Raw genomic sequence first — 21,583 nt, forward strand, 5'->3', positions numbered from 1 at the left:
AAAATGCGTGGCGACTATGTATTGACTACAGAAGATTGAACGCCGCCACACGAAAGGACCATTACCCCTTACCCTTCATCGATCAGATGCTAGACCGCTTGGCAAGTAAATCTCACTACTGTTTTCTTGATGGATTTACTGGATATTTTCAGATACATATTGCTCCTGAAGATCAGGAGAATACCACATTTACATGTCCGTTTGGCACCTTTGCCTATAAAAGAATGCCATTTGGACTATGTAATGCACCCGCTACTTTTCAGAGGTGCATGATGAGTGTCTTCTCCAATCTAATGGAGAATTGTCTAGAAGTTTTTATGGACGACTTCAGCGTCTATGGTATCTCATTCGATTGTTGTTAAGAGAGCTTGGCCAAGGTCCTAGCTAGATGTGTTGACACCAACCTTGTCTTAAATTTTGAAAAATGTCATTTTATGGTACGACAAGGCATAATGTTAGGACATGTAGTCTCTAGTGAAGGCATTTCTGTGGACCCAGCCAAGGTTGATGTTATCACTACTTTGCCTCACCCCTCATCCGTGAGGGAGGTCCACTCGTTTTTGGGACATGCAGGATTTTACAAGCGCTTTATCAAGGACTTCAGCAAGATTGCTTTACCATTGTCGCGCCTACTCCAAAAAGATGTGGATTTTGAGTTTGACAATGAATGTGTAAAAGCTTTTGGACAGTTGAGGAAAGTTCTCACCATAGCACCGATTGTGCGAGGCCCCAACTGGATGTTGCCATTTGAGATAATGTGCGATGCGTCAAACTATGCTGTGGGTGCCGCGCTTGCACAGCGCGAGGATAAACTTCCTTATGTCATTGCTTACTCTTCTAAGACACTAGATGCCGCACAATCCAACTGTACCACTACCGAAAAAGAACTCTTAGCCATTGTTCATGCTTTAGATAAATTCAGATCTTACTTGCTAGGTTCAAAGATAGTGATATACACGGATCATGCAGCTTTGAAGTATTTATTGACAAAGAATGAGTCAAAGCCTATACTCATACGTTGGATTTTACTTTTGCAAGAATTCAACATTGAGATTAGGGACCGGAGTGGATCTCAAAACCTGGTTGCGGATCACTTAAGCCGCATTGAAAATTTAAAAACTGATCCATTTCCGATCAATGACTCATTCCCATTGGATAGTTTGCATGCTGTGTCGGCTAGTTTTCCTTGGTTTGCCCTAATGGCGAACTACTTGGTTGCAAGAATCTTCCCTCCCAATTTTTCGAAAAACCAAAGAGACAAGTTGAGGAGTGATTCCAAATACTATATTTGGGATGACCCTCACTTGTGGAAGAGAGGTGTAGACCAAGTAATCCGAAGGTGTGTCCCGAAATTCGAATTTCAACCAATTCTGGAAGCTTGTCATTCGTCCGACTGTGGTGGCCACTTTGGCCCACAAAGGACTGCCAAAAAGGTGTTGGATTGTGGATTCTAGTGGCCAACCTTATTCAAGGATGCTAACCGGTTATGTGTGTCTTGCCATCAGTGTCAGAAGTCAGGAAACACATCCCAAAGGGATGAAATGCCTCAGCAACCTATGTTGTTCTGTGAGATATTTGATGTATGGGGCATTGACTTTATGGGACCGTTTCCTAACTCTAGTGGGTATCTCTACATTCTGTTAGCGTTTGACTACGTGTCAAAGTGGGTGGAGGCCGTGCCTACCCGCCTTGACGACGCCAATACCGTTGTTTCTTTAATTAGGAATCACATTGTATGCCGTTACGGGTCACCACGAGCAATCGTGAGCGACCAAGGATCCCACTTTTGTAACAGGAAGGTAGAAGCATTGCTCAAGCGCTATAGAGTGTTGCATAAGGTTGCTACTGCTTATCATCCGCAAACAAATGGGCAAGCGAAAGTGTCCAACTGGGAAATCAAGAGAATCTTGGAAAAAGTGGTCAATCCACAAAGAAAGGATTGGAGCCTCCGGTTAGGAGATGCACTATGGGCATACAGAACAGCCTACAAGACTCCGATAGGGATGAGTCCTTTCCGGATCGTCTATGGTAAGGCATGCCACCTTCCGGTGGAGATTGAGCATCGAGCATATTGGGCGATAAAGCAGTGCAACATGGATTTAGCCAAGGCAGGTGAAGCTAGGAAGTTACAACTAGAAGAGCTTGAGTGTTTGAGGAACGAGTCATATGAGAATGCCCGAATTTACAAAGAAAAGACTAAAGCATTCCATGACCATCACATTCGGAAGAAGGACTTTCAAGAAGGAGATGAAGTCCTCCTCTACAACTCAAGGCTCCGATTTATGCCTGGCAAGCTCCGTTCTAGATGGGAAGGACCTTTTAAGGTGAAAGAAATGAAGCCCTACGAAGTGGTGGAATTGTTTGATCCCAAAAGTGAAGCAACTTTCAAGGTGAATGGGCATAGAGTGAAGAAATATCATGGTTGCAAACCTCCAAGGGAGCTAGACACTACAAGAAAACCAGGATTTTGCTACGCTTTTAAAGCGTGGCGAAAAGTGGGAAAAAGCGTAGCGATAGCTTTTCGCCACGCTTTTTGAGCAACCGGCACGCTTTTGAAAGGGTCACAACTGTTAGCGTGCCGGTTGCTCTATCGCCACGCTTTTAGTGACCTATGGCCACGCTTTTTTTGTCGCCACGCTTTTATCTATTGCCACGCTTTTAAACGTGGCCGTATGCGAAAGGATATGGCTACACTTTTAAAACGTAACAATAGCAAGAGATATGGCTACGCTTTTAAAGGGTGCCAATAACTAGAGATACGGCTACGCTTTTAAAGTGTAGCAAAGTCGCGAGATATGGCTACGCTTTTAAAGCGTGCCAGTAGTGAGAGATATGGCTACGCTTTTAAAGCGTGCCAATAGCTAAAGGTATAGCTACGTGTATGGAATAGCTACCCTTTTAAAGCGTGGCGAAAAGTGGCTGCTGTATGGAATTTGTTGAAGTTCAATTGTTTTTTTTTAATCTTCATAATAAAATCTAACAAAATTCATAAATAATGTAAAATTTAAACAATATAAAACCTTCATAACAATTTTAATTACTATTAACAATATAAAACCTTCATAAACTTGTACACCAAATATAGTGATTGATCACATGACAAGCTCTAACAAAAAATCAAAGTGATAACAACTACCCATAAATTTGTAATACATGCATTACAATTCCAATAACTATTACATTATCTACATCCTCTAAAAACTACAAAATACCCTTCCTTCTTGTGATGTCTTGCTGGTCATCTGAGATATCATAGACCAACCCTTTCCATCTGTCCGTACCTGTCTGCTTGTCCTCATCGATCGCCACAATCTTGAAGCTTCCGGAGGAAACCTTGCTACTGCTGTAGATTCTTGATGTAATCTTCTTCAAGTTGCTTCCGAAGAAAGCTGATGAATTGGGAACTGATGAAGCCACAGCTCCAGAACCATTCAAACTCACCTGCAATGTAAAATTACATTATTCTCTTGTTATTTAAGAGTTACTACTCTATTCAAAACTCTAATCTAGTTTTTTTAACTATACAAGAAATCATGAACCGCATCTAAATATATTGATAACTCACAAATTAATGATATGTATGTATCCATAGTCCGCATGATCATTATTTTTCTAATTTGGTATCTATAACTGATTACTAATTCACACTGCATCCAATCCATTTACTATCTTAATCTTATACATAGTTTAAAACTAGAAGTGATAAATTGAGTGAATAGAATTAATTGAAAATAACAAAGTAAGGTAAAAGTATCATACTGGAGTTCCTTTGACAGCTCCTATGGTTGAAACTGAAGCAGCCATGGCTGTGTTATTGTCCTTGTAGCAGCAGAGAGTAATTGAACTTACTACAGAGGAAATAATGAACACTATAATGAATACTCATCAGTTGGGGATTTCATGTACTTATCCCATCTGTGTGCACCATTTGGACGAAGATGATCTTGTATACAGGCAGCTGATTTACCATTTTCTTAAGTCAAAAAGTAGTTTGGATTCCCACGTACAAAATCTTTGTAATTTTCAAAGTATATATCTTTTGGAAGATGGTCATAATTCTTCTTAAACATTGATAGCTGAATCAACAGATCAGGAGAAAATGAAGGAGATAGAAGTATCAATGCCAAAACATGAAACTGCATTTACGACTATCTTTTCTAACTAAATTAAGTGATTCATTTCCCTCTACTAAGCCTTAAAAGTAAAACCAAATAGAAAAATAGATCTTCATGATTCTAAAAGTCAAAATTCCTTTTGTTATTCACTGATTCTACAAACTCAAGTACTCCAAAGGGTTCTTTGTTAAGTAATAAGTAGAACAGAAACTTCTGGCAAAGGACTATGTACAGCTTCAGCAACTTACCTCACTAAAAAGTTCTTTAATATCATCTCGCTCAACACTGCTCTCCTGAAAACCATATACACACACATTATTACACCTAAGATCTAACTAATCTAGTGTTTATTTAATTTGCGATAGAGAAAATTGAATAAGGGAGACAAAAATGAAAATTACAGTCTAATCAAGCTTGAAAGTTTTTCATATGACATGGTTGAAAGATAGAATTTCATCACCAACATTTTTTAGCCACCAGAAAATAAACCCTAAACCTAAAAGTGATTATGTCCTTGTAATATGCATGACAATGATCTTTTTTAATTGTTTTCGATTCTCAAATAATTTCCCCTTCCTAGCTCCCTGATAAGATAGAACTTTTATTCATCATCACACATTGAAAGCAAAACTGTTTCTCTGAATATCATCTTAGTCATCACCCACCATGAAATTTCAATTGATTTTTTTTTTTAATAAAAAAAGGGAATCTAATAATGCACTTAAAATAATGGACAATATAAATATGAATTGGTATATGTTAGGTTATTACGGGATAATATTGTGTTAGTGATAGATACATGTACATATTATATACCTTATTCATTAGATTAGACATATATAATATTAGTTCTAATATAAAAAAAAAGTACATTAAAGATTAAGAGAAAGCACAGTAATGAGATATGGAGGTCTCTCTCTATAAAGTAGCAGTGAGCCGACAGAGAGAATCGAAATGATATAAGGAAGGGAATTTTTTTTATTAATACGACAGAGAATTATTATGAAATTATATTTTTTAAAAATTTAAAATTATTAAATAAACATATAAATAATTATATATATAAATGACCACTCTGAAGAAAATGATTAAGTGATCATTATTCATAGTACATTAACTTGTTTAAACTAAATGTTTTGAAGTTATATATTTGATTTATACATTATTAGTCACATTATTATTATGAATTTATCATTAAGCAACAACACAATGTATTATCTGCGCTCCAAACATATAGAAACTAAAAAAAATAACGATACACACTGAACATTTTTCCAAATTTAGCTTAGAATGTTGAAAATAAGATGATTCCCTATAAGGTGGATATAACTGTCGGCATAACGTGAAAAGTGTCTCATGTTAAAGGATAAGAGTGCATAGTATATATTTGTTCCTGGGATCCTAGCAACAGCATATCCAAAGTCATATTTATGCTATAAAGTAATCTAATAAAATCAATTTACAGACAAATACATGTATATTTCATACATTACGTGGTTATGATAATTAGGTTTAAGAAGGGAGGGAGGTCTACTTTGGAGGACCGTACCCCATGGCCCCATTGGAATAGAAAAGCAAAGGTTCAAATCATGTGTATATAGTATAGTATATACCCCTACAATGTATTTGTCTTTACTCTTTACCATGTATAGCAGCATGTGAATTTGGATCAGATACACTCAAATAAGATAATTTCACATGATTTGATTTATTTCACCCTACTCTTCACATATATGGCTATGTACTTTGGCACCTTCCTCAAGAGGTAAATATTTCTGCAACACAATCAAAATCAGCCAACTTTAACTGCTTTCCTTTTATTTGTTTTGGTCAGGAACTGCTTTTTCTGAATTCTGCTTTCATACATCATTTCTTAAATTTTGGCGCCATGCCTCATTTTAGGTGGATTAATCAGCTTTTTTTTTTTGGTCAAGTGATTAATTAGCGTTAAAACTTGATAAAATGGAGTCACCAAAAAAAAACTTAACAAAAACAAAACCTTTTTTCCGCATTAAAAACAAAACTTGGATCAACTACCAAAACTAGAAAGAAAACTAGATCCAAAGCAGCCACATCTTGACTTACTTGTCACAGCCTCCGGAGAAAACTGGTGTTCCATCATCCTTCCAAGTGGAGCACAAAACCTTAAACAATAAAAGAGAACATTAATTATAATGCCATCTCAGTCCAAAAGAAATTTTCAGTAATACCACTAATAATAATTTTTTCTTTTTCTTTTTTTTTAATAAAATGAGCAGAAATTCATTACTGGTTGGTCATGAGATGTTGAAGCCTTGGGTGTGCTGTTGATAACAGTTCCATTCCTTGAAACCTCCCAACATCGAACCTACGATATTGACAAAAGAAATTCACCAAAAAAAAAAACATTTGTCTATCAAACAATTAAACACAACATAAGAGCCTTTTCTTCACATAAATTTAAAGAGCTGGTTTAGTTTCAGAAGTATTTTCTGTCACCATTTCTTCTTTCTAATACTAATTATAAAAAACATCATATCCCTTTCAGTTTGAGAAGTTAATCGTAAAAGCAAGAAACACCAAAAAGATAACATTGTGACAATTTTTCTTTTGTGAACTAACATTAAAAAATAGAAATAACACAAAACATTAACAAAAAAATATGCCCTAATATCCAAGTCAAACTCAAACCTGGTTATCCCATGAAGTAGTGACAACAAAATTGGCCCTGGGACTGAAACAAAGGCTGGAAATTGAATCACCAGGCGGCTGGGTTACCTAAAAGAATTGCAACCACAAATTAACAATAACCAAAATGATAATAATAAAGAAAGTGGACATTTTGAAGAAAAACAAGGACATAATCTACCGAAAGAAAGAGAAAGGAGATTTTAATAAATCAATTCAGAGTTTAATAACATCAGTTCTGTTCTATTCGATAATTCAGTAGCACCCAAAAATAATATTAACCAAAAAAAAAAAATCAATTCAACTAACACATTCAACACAACACAACCACAACCAACTCATATGCACTGATTTGATTACAGAGACTTGCTACTTAAATTAAACTTCAACTCTCTTTTGTTATCTGGTTTGATTACAGACTTTAATAAATAGGGCTTACCAACTCTCAAAACCAGCAATGAAGCATCGATGGAAGGGGCCCCGGCCTGCACGAAAAAGGGAGCGGCGCGGAAGGGGTTAGGGGTTTGCAGTGACGGAAGGAAGCAGCGGCAAAGGGAGCATCGACGGCGGGTTTGCGACGGCAAGTGAGCAGAGGGAGTCACCGCATGAGAGAATCACCACAGAAGGAGGGTTAGGGGTGCCGGAAGAGGGATTTCCGGCGGAGGCATTGCGAGCGCAGCGACGTTCTTCACGGAGTGTCGTCGTCGCGGAGTTAGGGTGAGGGTGAGGCAAGATGAAGAGAGGGTTAGGGTGAGGCACAATGAAGAGAGGGCTTAGGGTTATCTTCTGAATGAAATGGGGCTTAATGTTTGAAAGAGGAGTTTGGGCTTAGGGTCTTTGAATGAAGAAGGAGCGAGCTCGTTGAAAGATTTTAATTTGAAGTTATAACTTTAAGACATTTTAATTTGAAGGGTACGAGCTCTTTGAAAATTTTTTTTTGGGGGAGTCTTTTGGCCACGCTTTTGAAGCGTGCCAAAAGGCTTTTTGGAAACGGCTACGCTTTTAAAACGCCACAATAGTAAACCCCTGTCGCTACGCTTTAAAAGCGTGCCGGTTTCTCTCTATGGCTACGCTTTTTAAGCGTGGCAAAAAAAACGTAGCCAAATCTCGCATCAATTGCCACCCTCATAAAAGCGTGGCCATTGATCCTTTTCGCCACGCTTTTGAAGTGTAGCAAAAAAAATGTGGCCAAATCTCTATACAATCGCCACCCTCATAAAAGCGTGGCCATAGACCACTTTTGGCCACGCTTTTAAAGCGTAGCAAAAAAAAATGTGGCCATAGGCCTTTTTTCTTGTAGTGAGAGGTGTACATATTAGAGGATGCACCAGGTAGAGATGAAGCTTAAGAAGAGGACCGTCCAACTTAAGGACGTTAAAGAAAAGTGCTTGGTGGGAGGCACCCCACCATGGTAAGATCTTCCTTGTTTATACCATCTTTTAGTATCTTTAGTTCTTTAAATTTTATGATCTTTTGATGATTGGTTAAGTGATTAGGAATGCTAGCTTTGTTGATTCTGTTAAATAGGTAGAATGTTCATATAGATAGGTTGTGAAAAGAGGTAAAGAAAACAAAATTTTTCTTTGAAAAAGGGCACCGACGCGCAGGCGCACAGTGCGCGCGTGCGCCGGTTGCGAATTTCCATTTTCAGGCTAAAAACCCGAGAGTTAGGCCAACTTCGTGCCCAACTCGCGCCAGGCACCCACGTGTTCGCGTACATGCCGCCTCCGCGCACCATTGCCAGTTGACCATCGACGCGCAAGCGCACAGTGTGCGCGCGCGCGCCGATGGGGCTATGTGAAGTCTCTGGTACAAAAACCAGAGAGTTGTGCCACGATTGGGCCAACTTTGTGCCAAAACTGACGCGTCCGTGCATGGTGCGCGTCTGCGCGCATACCTCCTCTCGCGCGCACGCGCCACTGACGCGCACGCGCCCTCAGCTCATACCTTTACCGACGCGTCAGCGCACCTTGCGCGCGCGCCGGTTGCGCGAGTCAATTTTATACTTCGCGCCGTTTCACTTCCTTTCTCACTCACACTTCTTTTTCTTTCTTAGTTCATTCTCCCACTCTCTCCATCATTTCTCTTCTCCTCTTCTTCTTACACAACCCACCACCATTGTCTCCGGCCACTCACCGGTGACAACCACCCTTTTTCGGTGGCACTACACTTCTCCTATTTCCTCTCTCATCTTCACAAAAGAAGATTCAACCTTGCTTTTTCATACTCTTCAAGGTTTAACTTCTTCCTTTCCCTTACTTCCACTTTTCTTTATGCTATTTCTTCTAATAAGATGCTTCTTGTTGCCTTACTTAGTTTTTCTTTTACTTGATGATGATGTTTCCTGTTTTGTTTGCTTATTTTCCCTCTCTTTTCTTTATTTCTCCATGGATGTTGAACTTGAACTTAATTTGCATTACTAGATCTTTTGTCACTCTTTTACCATTGTGTGATGTTTTTGTGATGATTGATGTTCCATTTTGGGCTTCGAATTGGTTTGGTGTCTCATAATTGCTCATTGCTTGATTATTGCACGCTAAGTATTCGAGGAAATGCACACATACCATTTTGGCTCAATTTAGCCATATACTTTCAATTTGGTGCTCCTTCCTCATTCACTTGTTTCTTTCTAAATGCATTGAGTCTAATTTGTGTGTTTCAAGTTTATACTTACCAATTCCATATTAATTGAACATGACTTGCTTTTTATTAAGGATGCTTGAGACTACTCTTCTCATGCCTTTGCATGTCTTACTTTCTCTTGTATCCCATAACAAGTGACATACCCCTTGCTTTCATATTCATCATGAGCATTACAAGTCACTTGCATGTTTTCATCAAGTTGTTTCTTGGGTTTAATATTTTCCTTCTTTCTCTTCCTTTTTAGGATGGCCACCAAGAAAGGCAAAGAGATAGCTCCAAGGAAACCGGCCACAAAGAGGGCACCCCAAAAATCAAATTCTAAGGCGCGTTCTTCAATAGGAGCCAAACCCTTATCAAAGAACGGAAAGACACCCACTCCTATTGATGAGAATGACAAAGGCAAACCGGCAAGAAACTCTTCAAGGTTCTCTAACCGCTTCTGTGAACTTACATTCCCCTCCATAGCAGTAAGGAACTATCACCGCGAGCATCTGCTCGCTCCGCCGAACAAGGTTGCGCCTTATATTCTGCCCCGCATTGAACAGCGAGGATGAGAGTTTCTCTTGAGGAAACCAAAAGAAATCAACCTCTCTTGGGTGGAAGAATTTTATACTAACTACCACCTTTCCTCTCTTCAATCGGTATACATGCGCCGTAAGCAAGTCTCAGTTTCAGAAGAGGCTATTCAGCAAGTGCTTAATGTTTTACCAGTGCCAAGTGACACGGATGGCTACCAAAAAGTCCTACGTCAGCGAAAAGAGTATGGATTCGATTGGGACTCAATCCTCCGAGTCATTGCTGAGCCAGAATCTTTTTGGATCCATGGTCGACTGCGGATGAGGCCCAAGAGTATTGACGCTCACTTTCTCACTGTGGAAGCTAGAGCTTGGGCCCAGATCCTATCTCACTATGTGCTACCTAGCACTCACAAGTCATCCATCACGGCGGACCTTGCCTTACTTGTTTGGTATATTCTCACGGAGAAGGCAGTGAACATTCCACCTTTTGTCAAGCAGGTAATGAGTCAAGTTCACGACTGGGGTAACTTGCCATTTCCAGCTTTGATATCTGACTTAGTCGCTGCTGCAGGTGTTTCTTGGGAAGCCAAAGATAAGAAGATTATGGTTTCGGCTAAGGGCGATGTGGTCCCAAGCGGAAAATACCTATATCTTCCCATGAACAAACCAAGCCTTGACATGGCCCCGCCACTTCTTTTTCCTTCTAGCTCATCATCACCACCACTGAGATCCACACATCAAAGGATAGAAGATCTTCACCGGAAGCTTGATAGATATGAGAGGCGTAACCACCGCCGGTATACTTATATCAAGAAACTTCTGCATTGTGTTGCCCCTAGCATGGAGGAACCTGAGATATTCACATTCGCTTCGAACCCAAGCAATGAAAGTTCTGATGGAGGGGATAGTGAAGACTCCGGTCCCAGCCGTCCCTTGCGTATCATTCGTAGCACGGAGGACCGTGCTAATTTCTAAAGTGTGGGGAGGTCGTTCGACCGATCTCCATGGGTAACACTCTCTTCCCCTCAATACCCATGGATTTATCTTTCTCTTTTTATATATTGCATGTGTAGTTAGTCTTGCTTGTAAATACTCTTTGCATGATGGTTAGTTTCTATAGAGTTACTTGGTCAACAATAGCTTTCTTTCCAAGAAACTGTGTTCTGGGTGACCTACCAAAATTTTGAAAATTTCTGCAGTAAACTTGCTTTAAGAATGTATTTTGGAACATAGTGATTGAGTTAAGAACACAAGCATGAAAGTTTTGAGCCTATTGCATGGTTACATCTTTTAACCATTACTTCCATTCTTGTGTGCATATCTCTCTCTCTATGAGTGTGATCCTTGATTTGTCTAATTCTATATGTCCATTGCTTTGTGTATGAATGCATTTGCATGATTGAGGCCATCATTTCAACAGTCACTTTTCCCAAATAGCCTTAACCCTTATATCTACCATTGCTAACCAATTTTGAACCTTTGATAAACCCTCTTGTTCTTAAACAGAGCACATCAACAACCCTAAGTGAAAAACCATGAATGTCCCTGAATTTGAATCCTTGATTAGCTTAGGTGAGTTAGGATGTGTATCATTCAAATAGGGGGGTATACTTTGGAAATTCAGGTAGGTATATAGGCAAGTAATTGTAGTGTAATTGAAAATTCTAGGATTTTGGGAACATACTCATGTGCTAAATGATTACACCATATGCATTGACACTTTGGTTCACAAAGAAACCCCCAAAGAGAAGGGGATGATGACAAAAAAAAAAAAAGAGAAAAAAGGGCAATGAAAGGAGAAAAAAAAGATGCCCCAAGATAAAGTAATAAAAACAATGCATATAGTAGGTGGATTGCAAAGAATGCATGAGTATGTAAAAAGGGTAAAATTCAAGGGTAGCTAGGAATGTATTGTAGTTGTATAGGTTGTTTTAGGTGTCTAGTGGGATCCGAGGTTGATCAAGGACTCAAATTTTAAACCCACTTAGCCATATACATCCTTACCTTCACCCTAGCCCCATTACAACCCATGAATAAGACCTCATGATACTTGTAAGCATGCATTAAGTAATTGTTGATTGATTAGATGAAAGACAAATCTTGGAAAGCATGATTAGGAGGAGATTGAGTGGTGAACCCTATACACTTGAGCGAATAGAGCGGATACACTTCCGGTGAGGGTTCGAGGCTCAATGCTTGCTCCCGGCTTTCACAAGCGTTTGTTTAGCAAGTTATATGCACTCTATGGTGATGTTCAATTTGGTAGGATTCATGAATTGCATACTATTTTCACCCTATATGCTCACATGTATTCTTGAAGGATGAATTCACTTTTGACCAAGTAGGTAGATGATTTTACCTTAGTTGCATGCATCCGTTTAGGTACTTAGCATTTCATAAATCCTTTCCCATCATAATCTTTGGTCTCTTTATTTTTTTTAAGCATGAGGACATGATTGGTTTAAGTGTGGGGAGATTTGATAAACTCCGATTTCGTGGTTTATCTTGCGCCTATTTTGGGGGATTTTATCAATATTTCTCACACTTATTCACAAGAAATGCATGGTTTTGTGTTCACTTCCCAATATTACTCTATGATGAAAAACATGCTTATTTTGCCTTGAAATTGCCATATTTTAATCCTCTTCTATTGCCATTCGATGCCGTGATATTTTTGTTGAGTAATTTCAGGAATTATAGGGTAGGAATGACTTAGAAGAGAGGGAGAAAGCATGTACAAAAAGGGAGGAACATGAAGAATTGAAGTCTTGGGAGCAGCAGTATCGGCGCGTCCGCGCACTCCACGCGCACGCGTGGATGGGATTGGCTGGAAGCGGCGCGAAAGGATGGACGCATCCGCGCAGACTGGAAGATTCCTATTGACGCGCACGCGCAACTGGCGCGCACGCGTGGATCATGAAAGCAATCGGCGCGCGCACGCACTTGGCGCGCACGCGTGGGAAGCTGCACGTGACCTCATTAAGAGAAATCGTGCCTGGCAATTTCTGAGGCCAAGGAGGCCCAATTTCAAGCTGTTTCTGCATGGAAAAGATCCAAGGATGCTAGGGGAAAAAGGAGAGATGACTCAATTTCACACTAGGACACAATTTTTAGCTAGTTTTTGGTTCTTTGGTTATTCTAGAGAGAGAAACCCTTTTTCCTCTCTAGATCTAGTTTCAATTTTGATCTTCTCTTGTTGATTTGTGAATTGGATTTTGTTAATTGTAGTTTTAATTGTTAAATTTGAATTCCTTGTTACAATCTTGCTTACATTTAGTGATAGTTTTATGATTCTTGTCAATTGTCATCTTATACCCATTTCATGAATGTTGTGAATCTTGACTTGTTGATGTTACATTGATGATTTTTATATTTAATCTTGTTGATTACTTGATTGTATGTTGATAATTGTTAGTGGGTATTTGTGGAATTCAATTTGATTTCTATTTTGAACATATCTTTTATTAATGCTTACCAAGTGTTTGATGAATTGTTTACTTTGATTATGGAGTAGTCTTTTCCACTCTTGGCCTAGGTCAAGGGAATTGGGTAAACTTGAGTCATTGGGTCTAATAGATTTGATGATTTCAGAGCCCTTGGTGGTCAATTTGATACTCATTGACGCCAACCCACTACTAATTTAATTAGTAGGTAGGTTGGGACTTATGGGTTGATGTGGCCAAAGCCATTTGACATACCTCAAGTCTAGGGGTAGATATCACGTACTTAAGACTTTGGGGGTAGACTTAATGAGCTTGGTTCCTCATAATTGTCAAGATATAGTTGTTGGACAAGGATTGTGATCCCAATTCCCATGCCTAGTCAAGAGTTGTTTTTATCATTCATATTTGAACCCAATTTCCAATTTCGATTGCCTTAGTTATAGTTACTTGTTTGGTTTAAGTAGAATTAAATAGAATATTGCTTGTTCATTGGAATTGCTCAAGTTTTACTTAGGTGGTTGAATTAGTTTATTGCAATTTAAGATTACTTGCTTGTTAAGATTTCCATTTATTTTCATGCTCATAACTCACAACCCCGGATTTCTAACCAATGTCGAAGTACATGTTTTCCCATTCCTTGTGAGACGACCCGGGGTTTGAATACTTCGGTTATTTCTATTGGGGTTGAACTTGTGACAACCAAATCCTTCTTCTAAATTTGACCCCCCGAGGATTGTTGTTGGTAGAACTATACTCACAACGAGGTGTTATTAAAGTGAAATCTACCAATACACCGCTGGGGCTTCGTCACAGGCACCGAGTCAACTTCGAGAGGGAAGGGGGTTATGTTTGGTGAGATTGCCTGCTATTTGAGTTCAAGGGCATTATATGCTGTCATTCCCTTGTTGTGCTTCAATAGGAGAGAGTTTCGGCTATCTCTAATCGGTATTTGCTTTCGAGGTAGAGCAAGAGGATTTTTAGAAGGCATTTGATTAGCGAATATTTTATACGCTTTTTGGCATCATTTTCATATAGTTTTCATGATATTTTGTTTAAGTTTTATTCTATTTTCATAGGTTTTAGTGCAAAATTCATATTCTTTTATTCTACTTTGAGTTTGTGTGTTTTATGATTGTTTCAGGTATTTTCCGACTAAAATTAAGGAGTTTTGGCAAAGTCTGATTCAGAGACGGAGAAAGGATTGCAGATGCTGCCAGAATCTGACCTCCGTGTACTCGAAGGAGAATTTCTAGAGCTACCGAAGTCCAAATGGTGCTCTCTCAACAACTATGGATAGCTAACATCTAGGGCTTTCCAAAAACATATAATAGTTTATACTTTGCTCTGGAAATGAAGGCTCAAAATTGGCATTCAACACCAGCTATCAACCCCATTCCTGGCGTTCGACGCCTAAAAGGGAGCAGCTGGCGTCCAACACCCAAAAGGGAGTCCCAAGCCAGCGTTCAACGCCCCTAATGAGTACTAGCTCATGGAGACACCCCAAACTCAGCCCAAACACTCACCAAGTGGGCCACGAAAGTGGATTGTTGCACCTCTAAGTATAGTCTATCATATTTCTATAATTCTTAGTTTTCAGATTAGTATATATAGGAGAAGATCACCCATGTTTAAGATCTTTTTCCTCCCCCATTTGAACCTTTCATTGCTTTTGTATAGTATGACTCACTAACCTCTTAGGTTAAGGTTAGGAGCTTTCCTGATTCTTATGGATTAATAATATCACTATTCTACTTCAATCTATGCTTGATTCTATTCTAAGATGTATCTTCGTTCTTCATCCTAATGAATTGGGAGTGTAACATGACCGTCATCCCTATTCTACATGGATTCTTGCAAGTCCTTGATGGGATAGTATTGAACCACAAGCTTGATTATACATCTCTTAGACAGCTAATCCATGACTTCGTTGGAGACGTCTCGAGACATCAGTTCAGCCAAGGTATGGGACGATTAGGGCCTTTGTGGTATAGGCTAGAATCATTGGAGCAGAGTTCTCTGATCCGGAAGATCCAACCTTGTCTGTAGTGCTTTGAGTAGGATCACCAAAGGAGTGGACTGCTAGAGCTTCACCCTCGTTCAGATTGGATGACCGCTGACCCGGTGTTTGGTTTGAAGCAGAGGAGATTCATGACTGCTGACCCGGCGTTAGTCATTCACAGCCTTCCATGGAATGAATCAATCAGAAGTTGGAGTAGATGGTGTGAAAAGTCGATCCAGAAAGAAGAAGCATCTCCAAAGCCAGAACCGTTCTCATACCATTGGTTTCACACCTACCTAGTAACGTTTTATTTATTTGTTTGTTTTATGCGTTTTTCATAACAACAATCATCTTTTCTATCTATCTGACTTTGATCTACAAGGTATCTAGTGCTTGCTCAAGCAAACAATCCTCGTGGGATCGACCCTCACTCACCTGAGGTATTACTTGGATGACCCGGTGCACTTGCCGGCCTATCTGTGCAAAAGTTGCGGAGTCAATTTTGTGCACCAAGTTTTTGGTATAAAACCCAGTCAAACCATAATTAATTAAATAATAAATTAAACATAAGCAAACATGGTTAAAAAATTTAGCAATCGGAATTTGATAATTTGAATATGATATTTAGACTCAGTGGATTTTTCTGGGTCGGAAAACATAGTTTTCTGCATAAAAATGCGCACTGAAAATTTGACCGGCAGTACTGGCTGAGATCTGTTTGGTACTGCGGCTGGGAAAATTAATTGGAAGTGAACAACGTTAAGAAATAAGAATTTATAATTTGGGTAGATAGAAATATTTAAAATACAATTTAAAACTCTAATCTTAAAGGTTTTGGCCCAAAATTGGGCCAACGGGCTAACCCGTTGGACCGGACCCATATTGGGACCAAGTCCAATATATATAGTCCTCATTAATGAGCTTTCAGCTCATTTCGTTCAAAGAAAGAGAGAGATCTCGGATTGTGAAGAAGGGGAAAAAGGGTTTTGGTGGCACTATTCACATCCAACTTCAAACCACTGTAACTTGAGCTACGGAGCTCCAATCGACGAGCCATTTGTGGTCACGCATCGCTCTTCTCGCCCTCTTCGATTCTATCTAGGTGTTGTGGTGAGTTTCTCTATGACCTCTGCCTAGTTTTTATTTTCCCCTTTGAAGATTTTGGTTGTGGATTTCAAGTAATTTTGTGGTTTTGGTTGTTTAATGATTTACTAGCCTTGATTACCTTGTGAGTATTGCTCAAGGATCTGTGGTTTGAGATAAGGAATAACTAACCCTTGTGATTTACTAGATTACATGAATCCTAGGTTGATTTTTAGTGAGAAAATTGGTTATGTTAGAGTATTGGGGATTTTGGTGCACAATGGGGAGATTCAATTTGCTTGTGAAACTTTGATGCGGTGGTTTAAGCTTGGGAGCCTTGGTGAAAAGAATTCAAGTTTGGGTGTGAACTGCCGTCATTAAGGTACGGTTTAAGTTTCATTTAAGTACCGTGTGATATGATGTGAATTCCTAGGTTAGGTGCCCCTAGGATTAAGCTTGAACAGTATGATTGATTGGCATTATATGCGTAGTGGATGACATTAGATAAGGATTGTGGAATTGTGCATTGTTGTTGTCTTGATTGAAATCGGTAGTGCATAGTGAACTCTATGGTGATGAGTTTATGTATATTGATTTGATGAAATATTGGGCTGGAGGCCGTGGATTCGGGCCGGAGGCCCAAAAGAGGTAAGGACAGTAAGTATATGGTTGATGATTGGTGATTGAATGAATGATGGTAATGTATATAGTGCTTGAACATGAGGTTTTGTTGATTATTGAGCTTGAAAGATTGGATGTTGTTTTAATTGAATTGTTGATTTGAGATTCATGAAAATGGTAGATTGATTTGTTGTGGATTGAATAAAGAGGTTGGAATGTGGTAAATACTGAATTGGCTAAGGTTTGAGTTGGTTTTAAAGGGTTTAGAAAGAGTATGTTTTGAAAATTGAGGTTTGTTTGTTTTTGTGAAAATTGTGATTTTTCGCCTACTCTGGACCTCCGATTTGTGTCAAACTCATTTGGAAATAAAATTTGGTCCGAGATGTTTATGCCATTTTAATAACGGAGGAAAAATGTTTTAAAATGAGGAAGTTATGCTCGATCAAAGTTTGGTGTGTAAGCTAAAAATTCTGGACTTAGCAGTTTTTTTGAGCTTCTCCATTGTATGCGTACGCATACATTCCCATACGCATACATGCACCTCGGGCTGGCCCATATGCGTACGCAAAAAGGGAAGTGCATACGCGAAATGGGCCAACATGCATGCCCACGCGTACGTGATGAGCGGATAATTTATACCCTTTTTGGCATTGTTTTTAGATAGTTTTTAGTATGTTTTAGTTATTTTTTATTATATTTTTATTAGTTTTTATTCAAAAATCACATTTTTGGACTTTACTGTGAGTTTGTGTATTTTTCTGTGATTTCAGATATTTTCTGGCTGAAATTGAGGGACCTGAGCAAAAATCTGATTCAGAGGCTGAAAAAGGACTGCAGATGTTGTTGGATTCTGACTCTCTTGCACTCGAAGTGGATTTTCTGGAACTACAGAAGTCCAATTGGCGCACTCTGAATTTCTTTGGAAAGTAGACATCCTGGGCTTTCCATAAATATATAATAGTCCATACTTTGCCCGAGATCTGATGGCCCAAATTGGCGTTCAAAGCCAGCCTAAAACTTTCTGGCGTAAAACACCAGAACTGGCACCAGAATTGGAGTTAAACGCCCAAACTGGCACCCAAGCTGGCTTTTAACTCCAAGAACAGCCTATGCACGTGAAAGCTTCAATGCTCAGCCCAAGCACACACCAAGTGGGCCCCGGAAGTGGATTTCTGCACTATCTGCACTTAGTTACTCATTTTCTGTAAACCCTAGTAACTAGTTTAGTATAAAAACTACTTTTAGAGATTTATTTTATAAATTTTATCTTATATAAATTTGACACTTTGGAACCTCCATTGGAGGCTAGCTTCACGGCCATGCCTAGACCTTTTTCACTTATGTATTTTCTACGGTGGAGTTTCTACACCACATAGATTAAGGTGTGAAGCTCTGTTGTTCTTAATAAATTAATGCAAGTACTATTGTTTTTCCTTCAATTCACGCCTACTTCTTCTCCAAGATATACTCTTGTACTTAATTCAGTTAAGTCAGAATGAAGGGGTGACCTGTGACAATCACCCACTATCTTCGTTACTCGCTTAGCCAAGATCTGCGTGCCTGACAACCACAAGCGGTCTACATGATGTTCAACGTAGTTATTGGACGACAGCCGGAGTATATTCTCTTGGGTATCTAATACACGGACCGAGTCCGTGAGATTAGTATCATCTTGGTATAGGCTAGAACCATTAGCAACATTCCTGAGATCCGAAAAGTTTAAACCTTGTCTGTGGTATTCCGAGTAGGATCTGGGAAGGGATGACTGTGACGAGCTTCAAACCTGCGAATGTTGGGCGCAGTGACAGTGTGCAAAAGGATAAGGGTCCTATTCTGACGCTAGTGGGAACCGACAGATGATTAGCTGTGCGGTAGCTGTACCTGGTATTTTTCATCCGAGACGAGAAAGCCAACAGTTGGTTAGCCGTGCAGAGATCGTACCTGGTATTTTTCATCCGAGAGGATCATACAGCTTGCCATGGAAGGGAGCACGCATGATTGGAAGAAGGCAATAGAAAACCAGAGGTTTAGAAGCAACAAAGCATCTCCAAACGCTTATCCAAAATTCCCACCAGTGAATTACATAAGTATCTCTATCTTATTTTATGTGTTATTTATCTTTTAATTATCAAAACCTCATAACCATTTGAATCCTCCTGACTAAGATTTACAAGATGACCATAGCTTGCTTCAAGCCGACAGTCTCCATGGGATCGACCCTTACTCACGTAAGGTATTACTTGGACGACCCAGTGCACTTGCTGGTTAGTTGTTCGGAGTTGTGAAAAGTGTGAATCACAATTTTGTCCACCAAGTTTTTGGCGCCATTGCCGGGAATTGTTCGAGTTTGGACAACTGACGGTTTATCTTTTTGCTTAGATTGGGTAATTTTATTTTATGTTTAAGCTTTTTATATTTTTTATTTTCAAAAAAAAAATTAAAAAAAATATATATTTAGTTTTCGAAAAATTCATCAAAATATTTAAGAATGAATTCCATCTTCGAGCTTCATGATGGTATGTTAAAGCTTGGCTAGCTATGAAGCCATGTCTAATCTTTTGGACCGAAACTTTAATTTATCATGTTCATTAGACTGTTGTATGTATTTGTTATGCTAAAGCTTGGCTGGCCATCTGGCCATGTCTAACTCTGTTGGACCGAAGCTTTAGAATAACATTGCATCAGCTTTGGGATTCTCATTTATAATTCTATGCTAAAGCTTGGCTGGCCATTGGCCATGTCTAATTCTTTTGGACTGGAGCTTTAGACTAACATTACATGAATCCTGGAATTCTGATTAAAAATTTTGAACTTCTTTATTTTCTATTTCCAAAATAATTTTGAAAAATACAAAAAAATCAATAAAACCATAAAAACCAAAAAATTTGTGTTTCTTGTTTGAGTTTAGTGTCAAATTTTAAGTCTGGTGTCAATTGCATATTTTAATCTTTCTTAAATTTTCAAAAATATATGCATTGTGTTCTTCATTGATCTTCAAGTTGTTCTTGATGATTTTCTTTATTTGATCTTTAAATTTTCTTGTTTTGTGTCTCTTCTTTTTTTTCATATGCATTTTTGAATTATTAGTGTCTAAAGTTTAAAATTTCTAAGTTTGGTGTCTTGCATGTGTTTCTTTTCTTAAAAATTTTCAAAAATATGTTCTTGGTGTTCATCTTGACATTCAAAGTGTTTTTGCATGCATTATTAGTTTTGATCTTAAATTTTTATGTCTTGAGTCATTTAGTTGTTTTTCTCTCTCCTCATTAAAAATTCAAAAATAAAAAAATATGTTTTCCTTTTATGTCTCATAAATTTCAAAATTTTGGATTGACTTAGTCAAAAATTTTAAAAATTTAGTTGTTTCTTATTAGTCAAGTCAAAATTTCAATTTAAAAATTCTATCTTTTCAAATCTTTTTCAAAAATCAAATCTTTTTCATTTTTTTCTTAACATTTTCGAAATTTCAAAATTGATTTTTAAAATCTTGTTCTTATTTTTATTTCGTATTTTCGAAATTATTGCTAACATTTAATATTTTGAGTCAAAAAAAATTTCAAGTTGTTGCTTGCCTATTAAGAAAGGTTCAATCTTTAAATTCTAAGAATCATATCTTTTAGTTTCTTGTTAGTCAAGTCATCAACATTAATTTCAAAAATCAAATCTTTTTAATTTCTTTTTCAAATCTTTTTCAAAATAAATTTTAATCATATCTTTTTCAAAATTCAATTTCAAAATCTTTTCTAACTTCTTATCTTTTAAAAATTGATTTTCAAATCTTTTTCAATTAACCACTTGATTTTTTTTGTTTTTGTTTGATTTTAAAAAAATTACTATTTCTCTCTCTAATTTTTGAAAATAATTAACATCTTTTTCAAAAATCTTTTTAATCAATTAATTGTTTTAAATTTTATTTTATTTCTTTTAATAAATTCGAATTTTAACCAATAATTAAAATAAAAACAAAAATATTTTTCTTCTCCTTCTTTTTAAATTCAAACTCTCTCCCTCTCATCTCTTTCTATTTATTTTATTTAATTACTAACACTTCTCTTATTCTTAAAATTCGAACCCTCTCCCTCTCTCTGTGTTCGAATTCTTCTTATTCTCTCTCTACCTCATTCTTTTATTCTTCTACTCACATAAAGGAATCTCTATACTGTGACATAGAGGATTCCTCTTCTTTTCTGTTCTCTTCTTTTTCATATGAGCAGGAACAAGGATAAGAACATTCTTATTGAAGCTGATCCTGAACCTGAAACGACTCTGAAGAGGAACCTAAGAGAAGCTAAAGCACAACACTCTGGAGATGACCTAACAGAAATTTTCGAAAAAGAAGTAAACATGGCAGCCGAAAACAACAATAATGGTGGAGATGCAAGGAAGATGCTTGGTGACTTTACTGCACCATCTTCTGACTTCTATGGAAGAAGCATCTCAATTCCTACAATTGGAGCAAACAAAATTGAGCTTAAGCCTCAATTAGTTTCTCTAATG

The 21,583-nt window shown here is 38.0% G+C and overlaps 1 protein-coding gene across 1 annotated transcript; it reads right to left on the bottom strand.

The window, feature by feature from the left end:
- LOC107633216 lies at positions 3,022 to 10,768 on the bottom strand. The gene is made up of 8 exons (XM_016336857.2): positions 10,703 to 10,768; positions 9,860 to 9,952; positions 6,786 to 6,872; positions 6,385 to 6,462; positions 6,201 to 6,259; positions 4,364 to 4,408; positions 3,760 to 4,076; positions 3,022 to 3,441 (listed from the first exon to the last, which is right to left on the bottom strand). The coding sequence occupies exons 1-7, from the start codon at positions 10,766 to 10,768 to the stop codon at positions 3,980 to 3,982; spliced, it is 525 nt and encodes a 174-aa protein (XP_016192343.1). The 3' UTR covers positions 3,022 to 3,441; positions 3,760 to 3,979.

Source organism: Arachis ipaensis, chromosome B03 (genome assembly GCF_000816755.2).
Source record: "Arachis ipaensis cultivar K30076 chromosome B03, Araip1.1, whole genome shotgun sequence".
NCBI lineage: Eukaryota > Viridiplantae > Streptophyta > Magnoliopsida > Fabales > Fabaceae > Arachis > Arachis ipaensis.